The following is an 18,122-nucleotide window of genomic DNA, read 5'->3' on the forward strand; positions in this document are numbered from 1 at the left end:
GTGCAGGTTAGGTCTCTGCTTTTAAAAAAATGGGGGAGGGGTCAGGGTCTAAGGAGCTGAAGTTGTGATCTCCTGATGATCAGACAATTCTTCATAAGACCACCCAAGAGCCATGAAGCTGTAGAAGTTTGTGTTCATGAAAGAATTAAAAGGTTGTATGGTTACAGGAACAGTTACTAGAGCAGGGGAGCATTATATTGATCATGCATTCTGATATTTACATTTACATTTACAACATTTAACAGGCGCTCTCATCCAGAGCTACTTACAAAAGTGCTTCGCTATTTACTCAAGAATAACCTTCTTTATCCAAATAAATTTGAATAAATAAAAAATTCAAAGATACCTCTAAATTTAGACACTACTAAACACAAGTCAATATGGAGACCATAGTACTCTACTATTCACCCAAGTATTCTCGGAAGAGGTGAGTCTTCTTCATATGATTTCACTCTTTCATTGTGAGATTTCAGGAACATATCAATCAAAAGTGACAGTCCTCAATGGACAAGAGTTAGAGAAAAGGATGATCCCCTGCCCTTAACCTGGGATTTCAGCAGAAATGATGGGAACTAGAAAAGAGGGAGGAAGTAACTGAGCAACAATATCATAAACAATGTAAGTTAGCCAAAACAATTTAGCAGCACATTAACTATTTGTTTGTGTAAGCTCATATGAAGATTGACTACACTAAGTTGTATTAAATCAAAAAGGCTGTGACATCTGCCACCTATTCAATGTTAAGCGGATTAGATTGTAATTTTTCTATATGTCCTATATGTAACTATATGTCCAAATGTTTGTGGACATCACTTCTAAAAAAATAATTCAGCTACATTAAGTTGCACTCATTGCTGACAGATTTGCAAATGCATACACACACAGCTTGTCTAGTACCTGTAGAGAAGTACTGCCATTAGAATAGGACTCTCTGGAACACATATACATGAACCTTTTGGCACCATCCCTAATGCCAGACATGGGCTAAAAGGGTATAAACCCGCCAGCATTTAGCTGTGGAGTAGTGGTACTGGAATGATGGCGCTCCATACAATACTTTTGGGATGAGTTGGAGAGTTGGGCATGAGGTGGGGTGGGAATCAAACAACATCCTGACCTCACTAATGCTTATGTATCGAAATGAGATTTAATCATCACAGCAATGTACCAAAATCTTACAAAAGCAGGATAAACTCTTTTTTAAATCCACTTCCTTGATTTCGGGGAAAAAAAAACAATGAATGAGCTTTTATCTCAATACTTTTGTCCATAGAGTGCACTTTTAAACTCAATGAGAGATGGATGCAGATAAAACGAGAACGAAACAATGATTGATTGAAAGAAAGAAGTGTTTGCTTGCCCAGTACTTGTCATATTAACCGTAGGACTCTACAACTCTAGTAAAAACGCCTACCAGAAGATGAGTGAAGGCCAAGCTGGCATTTTTCTTTAACAGAATGAGGTAAACAGTGAGACTAACAGGCTTCGTGGAGCTGAAACAGAAGGCATGTCCCCCTCCTGTCATCCTCACTCTATTTCTGCATTACCTTAGAGACACCCTCATCGCAGCAGCCCATCTTTGAGTTTGTACATTGCATTAGGCAAAGCTGAATGCTTCTGTACTACCAACCACAGAAACAATCGATTTCTGCCCAGACTTCAAAAGATGCTTAAAAAATTTGGCTTCTGTCTGTGCACCTTGACGTTCCCAGAAAAGTGAAAGAAGCAATCTAGTGCAAATATTAGTTCCTGACATAGTCGATAACAGATGGCGCCTCCACATTTAGATATTAAAACTTGGACTACACGAGGGTGAGAGAGATTAAAGGTTTAATGTCCTTCACCGTTATTAGATTCCTATTGCCAGTGCATAGGATTATTGCCATACACACACCGTGCGTGGCCTACATGATTTTACATATTCTAGTAAACTATATGGCAAGGCTATGGCATGTTTCTCATTAGGGACATGTAATGTAATGTCTAAATATTAATAAAATGAAATATCTAAAATGCAAATAAGTGGATAAATCTAACAATCTAAATGTGATCTAAAAATCAATAAACATACAAAACCCAACCTGCCACCAACTCATGCACAGCTGGCAGTAGCTTCAAGATGTTTTACATTTAATAACACAAACTTATACAGAAAAAATCTACTTTTTCAAAAAGTGATTGTACATATAAAAAGTTTAATTTGTTTAAAGCTTTTCAGCTGCTGTCCAACTATTCACACCCAGATTAAATTTGGATTTTGCACGGTGACATTGTGGCCAAAGTCGGGTGACTGGAACATCAGCTAAAACTGAGGCAATCCCCTACTGCCACAGAAATCTACATTAATCTCCGCAAATCCACTCACATGTCCATGCCTACCAATGACACTGTGCCATGTGTGAACTGAATGGGATTGCACATTAGTATAAACCCATCAATCATGTTAATATAACAACAATAACATCATCACAAGAAGAGTCGAGTGGTATAACTCGAGTGGTAAAATTTTCAACATGAAGATGTGTCTGATGTGTCTAATTTCTGTTCATTTAAATTTGTGATTGGTCAAGTCAAGTCAAGTCAAATTTATTTGTATAGTGCTTTTTACAACCGTTGTCGTCACAAAGCAGCTTTACATAATTAGTAATTAGTAAAAGACAGACACACAAAAAAAAAAGAAATAACGTAAGACATGAAAAAGAAATAACGTGAGACATGAACATTGGTGATGTCACACTTATAAAACAACAAACAAAACACAAGCCCACTGCAGCTGCTGAGTTGGTCTTGGCTACATTGTAAATGAGGGTCATCCTCAGTGTACTCCAGGTTTAAATAAAAGTTTGATTAAAAGGCATAACAAGCAAACTTGAACGAAGTGTACCACTACTGTGCTGGGGTGTTTAGCCCGCTAGCTGTGTTGGGACGTGGTAGTCAGAAGATCCTCTTTCCCTCTTGTGAAGTAGGAATTCCGAGTTTGTTGCATTTAAGTGCTTTGTTGTTGGAATGACATGAAAACATTGTGGCTAATGAAACGTTAACGGCCTGCACCTCTCTAGCAGAATAGGGAATTTGCTATGAATAGAACAAGAAATAGCATTGTTGTATATCAAGTAAAATGCCCATAGACTGTAGATCAAGATAATGTGCACAAACAACCATTAGGAGTGGCTGCACTGTTAAAAAGAAAGAATTATGAAACATCTAATACTAATTTTGCTGCCCTGTTTTAAAGGCTGAAGGCTTTATCGTCAACACATTTATTATGGCTGGTTGTAGCTAGTCAACAGCAGCTGCACTGGGCTGTCTGATACTGGGATACAAGACTAGCTTAGCAAGTGGGCTAACAGTTACAGATCATCTGGAGGAGACTGAATGCAGTGGCTTTAGCATTTAATAAACTGCTACAAGGAACAGATAGGCAACACAACGCAGGCATGGCAGTTTACATGGCAACTACAGGCTACCAGATAAAATCTTTCAGTTCCTCACAATCTGCATGAGAGAGAGAGAGAGAGAGAGAAAACAGTACAGATGACTCCCATTGCTGTGCTTTCGTCTCCTGTAAAAAATACATAATGACGGAAAAAAAAGATTTGTACAGCATTTAATCCAGCTCTGTTGACCCACCTGCATAGGAGTGACACTATAAAAATACAGATTTTTAAAAATGGTTAAAGAATGTTGTCAAAACCAGCGGATCCACAGTCAGGACTGTAAGTACTTGCAGAATGACTTATTTATTTGTTTTTGTATTTGTATTTGTATTATTATTTTTGCCTCTGTACTTTATCTCAATGGATAAAAAATGAAACATTTAAAAAGTTTAAAGTGTAGACTTTCAGGCTTAATTCATAGGGTTTAATACAAATATTGTATATTATAATAATCTAATAATTATTTATGCATTTTTGCAGTTAGTAACTGCCTGTTTTTTTTGTGTTTTTTTAATAATAAATAATTCTGTGTTTATTTATCTACTTTGGACAGTGCATTTATTTTTTTTTTTTAAATGTACCACATAGTTTGGGCACTCCTAAATGCTCTATTATTTCTCTACTTGGCTTGTTGTTTTTTCCAGTCTAATGATGATCTTATTTGATTACATCGAAACCGCCTTGGGCCGCTTAATAAAGTTTCCCACGAACTGCGACCGAATGCGCTTTCAACAGGAATTACCTCCAGACCGTTTGTCTCCTTTTGTCACGAAGTAATGAGTAAACAGGCCACACCTGGCATTAAAATCGGGTAATTGCCCAATTACATTAAGGCCCGTCAGCTTCTTCTGAACTGAACATCTTCCCGTTTGATTATCGTCACTTAATATAGTTATTTATTTCATATTTATTACCATACAATAGCAGCTGTATCATTTTATTTAGCCATCCTAGATATGATGCTAAAAAAGCTCTCCATAACAGCAGTGATTGGGTGGTTTTCTGATGAACGCTTGACTACATGAGAGTGCATCTCTGTGGTGTTCTCTCAAACTTCTGAATAGCGGATTGTGTTGAAAATCAAATGCGCAAGTACTGAACAGAAATGAAGGCCCATCTTTCTTTGACAGTTTACAGCTTGACTCTTCTCACATGAACGCACCGCCAAGCTCTCTCCTGTTTACCGTTGCCTCGTTGCTACGGCAGAGACGTGACCCTGCGCTCGCCTCGCCCAATCCGCTGTCATTTAAACCTCGTGGTCCAATCGGGGCGCACCAATGACCATTTCCGCAAATCAGCGCGCAGCTTACTCTAAGGCGGGCTCTGCTTGGTGCTATGGTAACCACCAAGCTGTGAGTGTTTTGAGAAAGGTGTGCGGACTGAATAACGAACTCAGAGCTTATAGTAAGTAAGTAGCTAACATTTAAAACCACGTGCACGCTTCTATCTTCCGTTAAAGCTTTACATTAACGGTGCATTAAATTAATAAAAACAGTTTAAAAGTAGAAAAAAATAAACCGTTGCAGGATATAAAGTTAACATGTAGCTAATGGGTACAGAGTACAGTAGCTTGTGCTAGCCAGTGTTAGATAGCTAGCTAGCTACCTAACATGGGCAAGTCTGCTAGCTAACGTCTATTTGAGCGTTTGTTAATTTCATGTTTTAAAGGTTTTTATTTCACAAAGAGTAGTGCAAGCTTATAATATGTATCTATAAGTCCAGTGTTGGGCAAAAATAGTTCTTCTTCAATAAACATAGGTGCTCGCTATATCTCTAATTATCTAGCTAACGTTAATGAATTCTCCAGTTTTGATGACAGGGTAAGACTAGAGGTGGCTGCGTTGTACAATGCTAACCTCTAACTTCCAAGCTACCCCGACTCTCCAAACCTTACCCTTGAAGATGCCAGAAGGGTTCAAAACAAAAGTAGTAGCACCGAGAAATCCCAAACTGGTAAAACGGGAAGACAAAGTCAAAAGGGTAAGTCTTTTTAAAGCAGATAAACAGACCATCTTTCTACACGTGTTTCAGTGTTGTATCGTCACATCAGGCTGTTGAGTCATATTACTTGATAATGAGTAATGAGTTTAGTTGATCTGTTGATAATGAGTTCAGTCCTTTTTTGCTAAAATAGTTAGCTAGTGGTAGATGAAATATATAGCTATAAATCTGCAGTGGGAATAGACCACCGATTTTTTTTGTGAGGGTAACTGCAAATATACTCCACATCCAAAACCCTGCTCCATCAAAGCCACACACATGCACACACACAAACACAAACAATGATCACAAACCACAATCTTACAAAATATTGTTTGATTTTTGAAGAATAGTGCAGTGCTTCACATTTTTCTGTTGTCTTTGAATTATGGAAAGGACTGTATGTTTGGGCTGCACACAAAACTGGCAGTTATTAAAAATGAAACAGGTCCCCCTTCCATTATTCATTTATATTTCAAGTTAAAATCATATTTGCTCCTGACCTTGAAGCCCAGTAAGTGCAGTTTGATGTTTCTTCTTTGATAGACTGGATAATAGGCCATGTTTAATTGTTACAGCACACGCTGTAATCCAGACTCGTTATGCAGATTGTGATTTAGGACTTTTGGCTATTTGTAGCATTGCTGACTAATATGCACACTTCTACTGTCTGCATGTAAACATATGAGTGTGTTCTATATTCGAATGTATGTGTATGTGTGTTTGCTGGCTGTGAAATGGAATAGAGAAAGTGGGACATGCATAGGTAATGTTTGCACTGATGTACTCATATACTTTCCTAAATGATACTGCCAACACAACTAAATGTACTCATTGTTCATGGAGGAACTCATTGTAGCTTATCTTGTTACAGCTGTCTCCATCTGTGTATGCACATGAGATGTCTCAGACTACAGAGGAGCGATTAGCCAGTACGTATGAGATGTACCCGCCTCGTATTCTGGAGCTGTTAGACATGAGCGAGACCACACACCAGAAGGTAAAATATCAGTTTGGACCATCTAGTCACTTAAACAACTTGTCCTCCCTTTTTTTATTTACTATGTTTGTTAATATCCCATGTAGCGGCTCTTTGTCGCAGTTGAGAAGGTGTAATTTTATAGACAGTATATATATATATATATATATATATATATATATATATACTATATATACTATATATATATATATATATATATATATATATATATGCACTTGCACAAAAGAGTTATTCTGGAAAGAGTTATTCATTCTTGAAACTAGGACAGTGGTTTGAATCTCCTCCTTCCCGTGCTGAATGGGAAATAAACTGGATGTGACTTCGGTAATTATACAGGAGACGCCTCATTTACGAATCTGAGCGTACAGTATATGCACTTTTCCCATCATACCCCCTGGGTGCACTGCATCTGGTTATTCTCTTTCACACTTTCTCTCTCTTTCTTGCTCTTTCTCAATCTCTCTTTCTCTCCCCCTTTCCCAACCTCTCGTCCCTTATCTCTCTCCTGCATTTACGCATTCTATTCTCACAAACCAACTCTATCTATATCTCGATCTTCTTCTCTTCTTTTTTTCACCCCCTTCCTCCGTCCTGAACCGTCTACCCTCAAAATCTCTTGTTTTTTCTCTTCTGGAATTTTGAAGTGCCTTCAGCAAAACAGATACTTGGATGGCATCACCAACCCTTTTGATGTGAAATAAGTCAAACGCTTTGTGGCCACAAACAAAAGCCAAAGGAAATTGGAGTTTTTTTTAGAGAAAAGTCCCTTTATTGTTCACTGTCCAATGCTGAGGGGTATGCTTGCTTTCCCTTATGTTCCCAGTTTTCCTCCCTGGATGTGGACCAGCCTTTGTTCCAGCCTTACCCATCCGAGATTGTGTTCCAGAACTACATGCCTTCCGAGATGTATGAGGTGCCGCTGGTGTTGCGCAATAATGACAAGGTGACTTTGGCGAAGAGCTGAGCATTTAATATTACAGCTCAGCACATATTGTGCTGTACAGTAGGGTATGCATTTCTCTCAAATGTGTGTATGTGTGTTGATTTTGTGAAAAGGGGGACATAATGACACAGTCCTTTAGTTATTAATTGCAGCTCAACTAACACTGATTGGGTTCCCAAAAACCGCAAACCCTGATAAACTCTCAACAGAAATCATCTAACCTGAATAACTGAATAAAAAGGTTAAATTGTACTTAGAAACATTCATTCAGTTGCTAGAATTTCAGTTGCCAACACAAACCTACAGAAAGAGTCATCAGCAGGCCAGAGAGATTTATTGATGTGTTCTCCCGAAAACCACCCCTCCATGACAGAAAAATCCAATGTTCATTGCGAGAGCTGTACATTCTAATGACTGTGCTTCTTGATTTAGGCCTAACTAACTTCAGTTTAATTATGAAACATCTACTCATTACACACATTAATGTAGTGGACCTAATTGACATGAGGATCTAATTATATGCTTGCTGTGGATAAATAGAATAAAATGTCCATTCACTGTGTGGCTATTCTGGAGAGTTATGGTGTGAGCGGCATTTAGCATCAATACTGTAATGCTTTGTTTTCTGAAGCTACACTATATGGCCAAAGGTTTGCAAAAAACTGCTCAACCAGTGTTGCAAAATAAAGAGTATTACAGATGAGTTTGCCCCTCCCTCTGCTTGAAGCCACAAGAGCATTAGTGAGGTCAAATACATTTGTTGAATGATTATTTCTGGATCCCAATGCCACTCCCAACTCTTCCCAGAGACACTGGATTGAGCTCCATCACTTTAGAGAACACAATTCCACTGTTTCACAGCCTAATGCTGAGGGGCTTTATACCCTCTAACCAGTGCTTGATCCACCCGGTTGTCCCATTCTATAGGTAATGCCTAATCAGTTGTTAATTAGCAATGACTGTGCATCCATGCAGATGAATGGAGTGATAAGTATGGGTGTCCACAAACGTACACATTTTTGGTAGCTTTCGATTTTACAGTATGTTTACAGTTTTAGACTGTATTTGAGCTGTTGACATTCCAACTAGACAGCTGTCCTGTATTACTTAAAAATTGGGATAAAGTTCTGGAATATAAAGCCATGAATTTTAGCTGCTAAGTTGAAAAATGGAATTTCTTATATAGAGAGACGTAAAAGAAAATTGCTCCGCAGAACATAAATACAGCAACTACAGCTAGAAGACGTATGTTAAGACTTACTTTTCTACACTTTTTTATTTTGCAGCTGTTATTATGCAGGGTTTGTTCAATCACAGTGTTCTGTGGCTCTTCTTCTCATAACAGAGCTAAGCCAATCACAGCTCAGGCTTCATAATTACAGTTTGTACTGGCCTCATTACAAGAACTTTGCATATTTTAACTGAAAATAAGCCTTAATAATTCAGAGACGCTCTCCGTGATGAAATGATTGAACCGTCACCTGGCGGCCGACTCAATTATGCAGCAGCTTATGCAGTGCTTAGTTGTTGACTGTATACTTATGTGCCCAGGTAACTCCACCATCTCCTCCAATTCACACCAGCTGAAACAGACATTAGAGGTGGGATGGGCACGTCAAAATGATCTGAGAGCGAGGGAGACAAGTGAAAAGCAGGGCATGCTGGATAGACTAAAAAGGAGGGAGAGGAACAAATTAAAACAAGTAGTACATAGTTCTAAATCTGGACATTTTGAGAGAATTTGGAATCATGGAGACTTCTGAAAAGTGGTAAAATTACCAAAAATTGTCCTGGAAATATTAGAGATCATGGAAAAATTGAGCTGTGTGCCACTGAAATTGCATATTTTATCCATCACACCATGTTATACAGTGTTTATAAATGGATGCTTAAATCACTACTCATTATTCTCATTAATACACAAGACACTGCTTAATACACATGTTCACAAGCTTTTATTGTTAATCACCAGTTGTTTAACTGTTTTAACATTTTCTTGCATCAGTTAAATTGAGTGTAGCTAAATGTCAAAATGCAATTTGCTCTCAATTTAAAATATTACCCATATTTACAAGCCTTACTAAAACATCAAACTTTGTAGACTGAAGCCGAAATGCCACATCTCTTCTTACAAGATGTTAATAATGTGCATTCATTACATATTCATATGTCCCTGCAGATTCCTCGTTTGATTAAGGTGGTTGAGGAAGACTCCCTGTACTTCAGAGTGATCAGTCCTGTGGATGTGGGCAACAAAGTAGCCCCAGGCATGGCTTGCACCTTTACAGTTCTCTTCACCCCACAGGAGAACAAGGTACACTTTCCTCTAGAATTTACAGCCTTCTTTTGCATATACTGTACGGAACTAGTTAGTACTGCAGTGACAACCATTTGTTTGTCTGTCTGTATGTAGTAAGCTGAGAACTGTTGTGAAAGGAAAGCTGTCGTTCCTAACACTTCATAATACTAATCAAACCAACTTCAGACACCCTCTGGGTCTCCTACCAGTCTTACTGATTGTGTCTCGCCGCATTGTAACATCAACATCAACATCAACATCAAATCTCGCATTACGGCCTAATGTGTAGGCAAGCAATGGAAGCAATGGACACGCACTGTTCTCACCCACGCCCACTCTCTCTCCCCCATTAGCTGCCATTCTGTGGTCTGTTGAATAGCCCACTAATCTGTTTTGCTGTGGCAGCACATTAATACTGATTGTAGCATAGTGCCACTCCAGTTCAAGTCCCTATAGCTCTTCTCACTGCAATCCAATCAGTGAAAAAATCAACACTACTCAATTTCCAGAAGCTGGACTCTGTCTTTTATAGTGATACTTTAGATTTGTGAAATCCTAGCCACAGGTGTTGCTGAGGGAATGCCCCAGCTGTGAGGTGTGATATCTTTAGAACTAAAAAACACAAAAATGCCTGCTATAGTGGAGTGTACTCTGGCAAATAAATCTGTTTCAAGCTTGTTCCAAAGTCTATGATTTTTAAAGGCTTCAAGATGAGGCTGGATCTTTGTACTTATCAGTTTTTATGACTACAGTTATGAATATGAAGTAAAATGAAGTCAGTGATGTGGTAGTTTCTGTGCAACTTTAGATCTACACTCACCAAGCTATAATTTAATAAGGTCTATACACTTACTCATTCATGCAATTATAATAATCTGCCATTTGGGCCCTGCCAAATGATCATGTAGATACAGAACTTCTGATCCCCTGGAATTCTTTTAGGCACGGCAGTTCTCAGAATGGTGTAATAAAGGAAAATCATCAAGTGAGCAGCAGTTCTGCTGACAAATATGTCTTATAGATGAGAGAGGTCAACAGAGAATGGCTAGACTGGTTCAAGTGGACAGAAAGGCCACAGCTCCTTAGATAACTACTGTGTAGAGCAGAAAAGCATCTTAGAATACACAACACATTGAACCCTAAGGCAGACTTTGGCTACAACAGAAGAAAACCACATCATATTTTACTTCTGAGGTTGCAGTGGGCACAGGCTCCCCAAAACTGGACAGCTGAAGAATAAAAAAGTAGCCTTTTCTGACGGATCTCAATTTCTGCTGAGACTCACAGATGGTCATAATGCGGCACCAACAGCGTGAATACATGGACCCCACCTGATATGTGTGGGATTCAGGTTGGTGCAAGTGGTGTAAAGGTGTGGGGAATGTTTGCACATTTGGGCCTGATAATACCAATCAATCATCGATTGAATCATCCTTTGACGACAATTTACCACAATTTATCTTCTAATGGCTGCTTCTAGCATGATAATACACCATGTCACAAAGCAAAAGCTGTTTCAGACTGGTTTCATTCAGTGGTCTTCCCAGTCACAGGATCTGAATCCAGCAGAACACATTTTGCATCATGAAAGTGAAAGATTACATAATACAGTCATGTCAGCATGAACCAGAACCTCAAAGCAGTGTTTCCAACATCTTGTGGAATCCGTGCTAAAGGAGGCCCTACACGATGAGTATGAGTATAGTCCTCCTAATAAATAGCTTGGCGAGCGTAAACAAAAACTGGTGGCTCAGCGGTTAGAGCGCAGAGTTATCGATAACAGGGCTGTGGGTTCAAATCCCTGGCTTGGCAAGCTGCCACTGTTGGGCCCTTGAGCAAGGCCCTTTACCCTCTCTGCTCCCCGGGCGCTGGAGTTAGCTGCCCACCACTGTGTGTGTGCTCACTAGTGTGAGTGTGTGTTCACTACCACAGATGGGTTAAAAGCAGAGGACACATCTCGCTGTACAGTGACAAATACGTGCACTTTTACCTTTAAAAATCAGATTGTAAACATGATAACAAGAACAGCACATTATAACAACTGTACTACTGCGAACTGAACAATGTGTCTTAATCACTCTCTGATATTGATTTAACCTTGTTTGCCTGCACCATGTTCGGTCTCTCCTGAAGGACTATATCCATCGACTGATTTGTGTGACTGAAAGGGAGAAGTTTGAGGTGCCCATCCAGGCAATTGGGGCACGTGGCATCTTGGACTTTCCTGACCAGGTCAACTTTCCTCTATGTCCAGTCAAGAGCTCGTCACAGAAAACCCTTCTAGTGCGCAACATTGGGACTAGCGAAGCCAAATTTCAGCTCAGCACGCAGAGGTAAGACATGGGTCTGTGAGCAAAGATTTAATTAAACTAAATAATAGGATGTGATTAGTTAATACTCTTGTTGCTCTTTTTCTCATAGCCCATTCTCTGTGGAGCCTACAGTAGGAACTCTTGGTGTTGGAGACATTATGCAGGTGACTGTTGACTTTCTACCCAGAATTACAGGAGACCACAGCCAGCAGCTGCTCCTCCACTACCACACAGGTACAGTAGAGTATTTACAGCAGTACTCTCATACAATTAAGGCTGTACCACTGTAATGCAGGTCCAGTATTTTTGACTATAGGTCAGCAATATAAAAAAATCGTTGTGGTAAATTTTGTTACCATGATTTTCTTTCTCATCAGCAGTTAAAGAACACTGACAAAATAAAATGTACAAAGATTATAGGTAGTCCCTTCTAATTGGATGCAGTGCAGCATTCAGAGATTTTGATAACAGTTTTTAAAATCTATTAGTGCCTTTTGTCTGGGTCAAGATATCATTATACATATAGTGAACTGTAAAAATGTATCATGATATGATTAAACAATAATACACAAAAAAGTTGCGTTACAACACTGTATGGCCGAAGATCAGCTCAACCATGCCAATATCCATGGTATAGCTTGACTATGAATGTGTTATTGTGGTTAGACCATAGTTCCCATAGTGCTGGTATTTATTTGATTTTCAGACAACACACAAAACTGAGTAACAAACATGTTCACTTACATTTACAAAAAAGAAATAGCTGTAATATCTGCATATCTGTAAGCATATCTTTAAGCATGTGCATTTGAACACTGAGGGTCATACAGCTCTCTGTACTCCATCTCATGGACCAGTTTCTACTTGTCTGCATTTGGTGAACCTAATCATATTCTGATAAAGAATGTCTGCCTTTACTGCATTGTTTTTGTTGAGGTATAACAGCAGCATACACTTCAAACACAGAGATGGACCGTCAATTCAAACCGGCACTCTGCAACTGCTTTTTTAACATTGTTCTTTTCAACTGACCTGTTACATATGGCTCATTACACTTGGCTCAGACTTTTTAACGGCTTCAGGGAGGTTGCTAGATTATAGGTGGTTAAGGCAGACTGATATTTACAGAGGTGCGTTCAGAGTGCCGTTATTGTGAAATGTTGTCACTCATAAAATGCCTCTAAGCTAATCACATTGCCAGGTCGGGACAAACTGTGGTAATGCCATCTTGTCCATCCCTGTTGTCAACTGTAATACTATAAAATAAATTCCACTCTCCTGTGAACAATAGACAGTAGCAGTGCTTAGTGCTAGGCAATATGATAAAAATACTATATCACGATAGTGAACGGACTAAAAACATCAGCAGCGACAGATTCTTAACTACTATTCAGATACTCTCCCATGCTGAATAGATTTTGATTCAACATCTGCTGCTCTTCATCTAATTACACCAGTGTAATTACACTGTTAGTAATGAAACCTGCAGCTGATCAGAGTTTATTGAGCACTTACATAATAACATCATTTATCACAATGTGATAAAATAATGTCAGATTGCCCAGCTCTAGTAGTGCTGCATGTCATAGACTTAGACACAGACAGTATATAAAAGATTCAAATATTGTTAATACTTGCACTCACATTAATGCCCATTGGCACACGGATATAGTCACACTCGCACATGCTTAATATTAGGATCACATACACTTCCAATCTTGCACAGGAGCAGTGCTCTTTTAAAACTTCTCAATTTTATGATGCATTTAATGTATTCTTTTTATTTGTCAAATCTTTGGACTAATTCATGATATCATGAACAAGATTATTGCTATCACGGCTTAGCAAAGTCATGATATCACTTGAATATTTAAATACTACACAACCCTATTTGTATGAAGTCATTTACAAACATCAGCCCATGCTATTGTGAAAACAATTGCCCCTACGAAATGAAGGGGAACAAAATTGATGTATCTGTTTATGCATAGAAATTACAGCAGCCATGTTTTTCTCCGGCTCAGCCCTGAGGCTAATGTGTTAAAACAGCTGGAGTAATATCCACCACGTTTGAGATGAAAAACTGTTCATCTTTGCTCTTCCACTGCGCTAGCAGCAGCTCTGACTTCTTTCATTAACGCATCCTATTAAAAGTGGTTATGAGCCTAAACTGCTGCAGTCACTTGGATTATCTCGCATGTACTGTGGAACACCACCACCTATTTTTTCCTTTAAGTACGTAGAAGCTGTTTAGAAGAATAATTCTTTTTTTTCTCATAATCACCTGACCTTCATGAATGGCTCTCTTCCATGTGAATAGGTTTAGATGTTGATGAGATTAAGCTGATGGAAAGCTGATTGAGGTACCACTCCATAGCTTGGATGAAGTGTGCAACCTAAACACTGCTGATGGTCCAGGTGATGATTAGAGCTTCTTCAATAACGGTCAGGGGTTTAAATGGTCAGAGACAACCAGAGCAACCAACCACATAGAGCTTTGATACAACTATGCATGTCTCTGTGCGTTCATGTGTCAGTGAGTGTGCGGCATGCGTGTATGTGCGTGTGTGTGCATATATGCCACAGAATGTGGCTGAGCTCTGCAGGTTGTGTTCCACTAAGGTGGCCCGCCTGTCTCGGTGCATAAACACACAGGTCCGCTGAAGGCCAGTGGCATTAACATTTCATAATGTGCCCCGTTCTAAAAACATCACTTTGGGCCCATCAGGGGAGTATCATTTTTAATTTAGCACCTTACCCTGTCTCCTCCTCATTTATCTTTCACGTTAAAACTGCTCGCGAACAGCTCCTCGTGGGCTTCAGAGCATGGGCCTGAGCAAAAAACAGAACGCCAGCTGCCTCCCTGACATTGCATGCCATGCTGCTGGTTCTTGACCAGCTCATTCCTCTCACCATAGACATACGTGGCACATGGGACCCTGTTTTGTCTTCATTTTCAGAGTCAACTCTGCAGCCCTTCATTTATAGTTCAGAGCCTGACCTGATACCAGGAATGGAAAGGAGTGTGGGGTAATTTTGTGATGGGAGCACACAGTCGTCAAAACATCTTGAAGCTCTGTTCGATGGATTTTTGTAATTGTGTGGTTTGTGAATCATTGCCGTCACCCAAAATGGAGAAGAAAAAAACTTTCTTAAATCATTAATGCAATCAGTGCTGTGCCACTATAATGCAGGTCATGTCTTGCCAGCTGACATAACAGTATTGTGGTATATTTTTTTACTGTGACAGTAAACAGTATACTTTCTGAGCCTATTGTGTATAAAGAGTACTGACAAGCTCCTTATTTCATTAGTCCTGTTTATCTGGATGTAGTATGGCATATTATGAAACAATACTTGTAATTGTTGGTGGAATTCTTCACAATTCTTCACTACTAGTGTCAGAATATTGTGATACATACATATTGTAAATAACCATAATGTCTTTTGTATCACACAAGTATACTAATATAATTTAAGTATTGTAATATAATATTGTTTGCCATATCACACAGCCCTGTTGACAGCTGTACTCTGCTTAAATTAATATTTGACTTCTGTGGACATTCACTGCTGCATTTCAATCATATCCACTTCATATGTGTCCACACAGTTACAGTGTTCTCTGAAATACACAATACACCCCTTTTTAAATTCAGTGTTTTTGTATCACGGCATAACAAAAAACATCCTTAGCAGGTCTTAAAATGAGGAAAATACCACCTCAGATGAAGAACAGCACATTACAGATTACACTGCGTCTTTATTCATTTATATAAAAAATAGGCCAAAATGCAGAAGCGGCGTGTGAAAAATTAAGTACTCCCTTATTGCTTCTATAGGAATAAGAGAGTAAGTAGAAGCCAGGTGCTGCTACTCAAATTCCCTTGATTAATTGCAAGCAGCAAGTATGACCACCTCTATAAGCAAAAGCTTTGGCAGTTTGCTGGTCTGGAGCATTCAGATGATCATAATGAAATGATCATACACAGCAAAAAACAGCCAGAGTTAAATTTAGCAATTTAGCCCATCAAGTCCATCATTCTACAGTAAGAAAAATTCACAAATGGAAAACAGTCAGGACAGTCAACAGCAAATATAACCTAAAGTTAGATCGTGCAATGCTCAGAGAAATTGCAAAAACATCTCAGACTATACAGGTATTAGTTAGCAAGTAAAATATTCAAGTCCATGACAGTACAATTGGAATAAGACTAAACAAGTATGGTTTGTTGGGAAGGGCTGCTAGGAGAAAGCCTCTTCTTTTTCAGAAGAACATGACAGCACAGCTTAAGTGTGCAAGTGGCATTTGAACAAACCCATAGACTTCTGGAACAAAGTCCTTTGGACAGATGAGTCCTTTGGAAAGTAGAGTCTGCCTATAATGCACAGGTCATTTAAAAAAAACAACAACCCAGCATATCTATTACCTAATACCATCTCAAGCATGACGGTGGACGGTGATGATTTGGGCTTGTTTTACAGACACAGGACCTGGGCACCTGCAGTTATCATGTCGAATGTTAATTCCTTCATACCAGAGCATTCTAGAGTTAAATATGAAGCCATCACAGCAAAATCTTGGACAAAATTGGTATAATTGGGCAACAGGACAATGATCTCAAGCACACCCGCAAAGCTACAACAGGATGGCCAAAAAAGAAAAGAATCAAGGTGCAGCTTACACCTCAACCCAATAAAAAAAAAAAAATAAATAAATGAATGCCTACAAACCTCAATGAACTGAAGCAACATTGTAAAGAAGAGTGGGCCAGAATTCCTCCAGAATGATGTGGGCGAGTGATAAAGTCACACAGAAAACCATTGCTTCATGGTTTTGCTGCTAAAGGTGGTTCTAGAAGCTATTAATCCATGGGGTATCCTTTTGTTATTACGTCCTAATACGTCCTAAAACCATTCAATTCAAAGAGGGTGTACTTTGGTTTTCACATGACTGTATGTGACTTTGAATGTGGTTTACGCACCTGTTTACAACTCTGTGATTTAGCCCTAGAATTAAGCTCATTTTCCTTTTATGATGGGCTCATGAATAATTTGATGAGCTCTGCTCTAATTGACTGGTTTATAGCAGGGCACTCATACAGAAGCTGCATAGCAGAGCAGCGCTATGTTTTTTTCACTGTAAAATGAACGCAGTATTTATTCCTAAGTCTTACAGGATAGAGCTGCTATCCTGTCAACATGGTTAGCTAGCTTTTAGCTTTCAGATACTCGTTTGCTTTTCAGTCTTCAGCATTTTCATCCTCGCAACCCTTCCACAAACAGTGGCATAGACATAGGCCACATATATTTTCCATATTTTTATATATCTTCCATCAAACTCTTATTATTCAACAATGCTGAACATATACATCTTTTCATTCTAGAGCACCTAGATAGTAGACGTTAGTAGAACAAGCTATAAGAGATGCACCTAGATCCACACAAATGCAAAATGTTTACCTTACAAATTGATGTATACACTGTTCAAAAATCTGAAATCTTATTCAGAATGAACATCAAAACCATATAATAACTTTAATGCCTTGTTTGGACCTCTCCATCTGAACAACTGCGCAGTGAGCTAAGAGGATTATAAAAGACTGTGTAGTCCTGCTGCAAGCTAGGTTTGCTTAATTACTAGTGGATGACTATGACAAAGAGCAGGTCCTGGCCCTGCTCTAACTGACATGGCAAAGGATGAGTTAGCTAATCCACCCTGTATTTTTGGAGGTCTCTTGGACTTTTTTTTCTTCTTTTTAGTATCATCTGCCTGCTTGAAGCTTGCCTATTGACTGTGAAATATGCATGAGGAGGAGAAAAGCCCCACGAGTAGCAGTACTGCTGGCTACTGAGGGACCTTCCCCACCAGCAAATGTGCCTCCTCTGCTTACGGGGAAAGCTCTTTCTTAGGTTTTCTCCAAGGACACTTCAGCTTCTTCAAAGCTGACCCCCCCCCTCTTCCCTCCTTCAGAAGTACCCCATTTCCCACAACAGTGTAATGTTCGGTTATAAATAGATGAAGGCGTGTTTTCTAACTTTGCTATGACGAATAGTTCCTTGTATGCAAAGTAACGTCTCTGCCATTTTTCCATTTCGAATGAAGGCGCGCTGCCTCACCGCCGGCTCTTTTGCCATTAAAGTTGTTCAC

General features: G+C 39.1%; 1 protein-coding gene across 1 annotated transcript in view; it reads left to right on the plus strand.

The window, feature by feature from the left end:
* Nucleotides 1-4,801: 4,801 nt before the first annotated feature.
* hydin (HYDIN axonemal central pair apparatus protein) overlaps nucleotides 4,802-18,122 on the plus strand; it is a 106,156-nt gene continuing 92,835 nt past the window's right edge. Inside the window, exons 1-7 of the mRNA XM_072695200.1 lie at nucleotides 4,802-4,841; nucleotides 5,245-5,417; nucleotides 6,292-6,417; nucleotides 7,241-7,360; nucleotides 9,540-9,674; nucleotides 11,793-11,992; nucleotides 12,081-12,205. Of these exons, the coding sequence (XP_072551301.1) occupies nucleotides 5,286-5,417; nucleotides 6,292-6,417; nucleotides 7,241-7,360; nucleotides 9,540-9,674; nucleotides 11,793-11,992; nucleotides 12,081-12,205 (838 nt within the window). The 5' untranslated portion in view covers nucleotides 4,802-4,841; nucleotides 5,245-5,285. The remainder of the gene's footprint in view (nucleotides 4,842-5,244; nucleotides 5,418-6,291; nucleotides 6,418-7,240; nucleotides 7,361-9,539; nucleotides 9,675-11,792; nucleotides 11,993-12,080; nucleotides 12,206-18,122) is intronic.

This window comes from Salminus brasiliensis, chromosome 13 (genome assembly GCF_030463535.1).
Source record: "Salminus brasiliensis chromosome 13, fSalBra1.hap2, whole genome shotgun sequence".
Classification (NCBI taxonomy): Eukaryota; Metazoa; Chordata; class Actinopteri; order Characiformes; family Bryconidae; genus Salminus; species Salminus brasiliensis.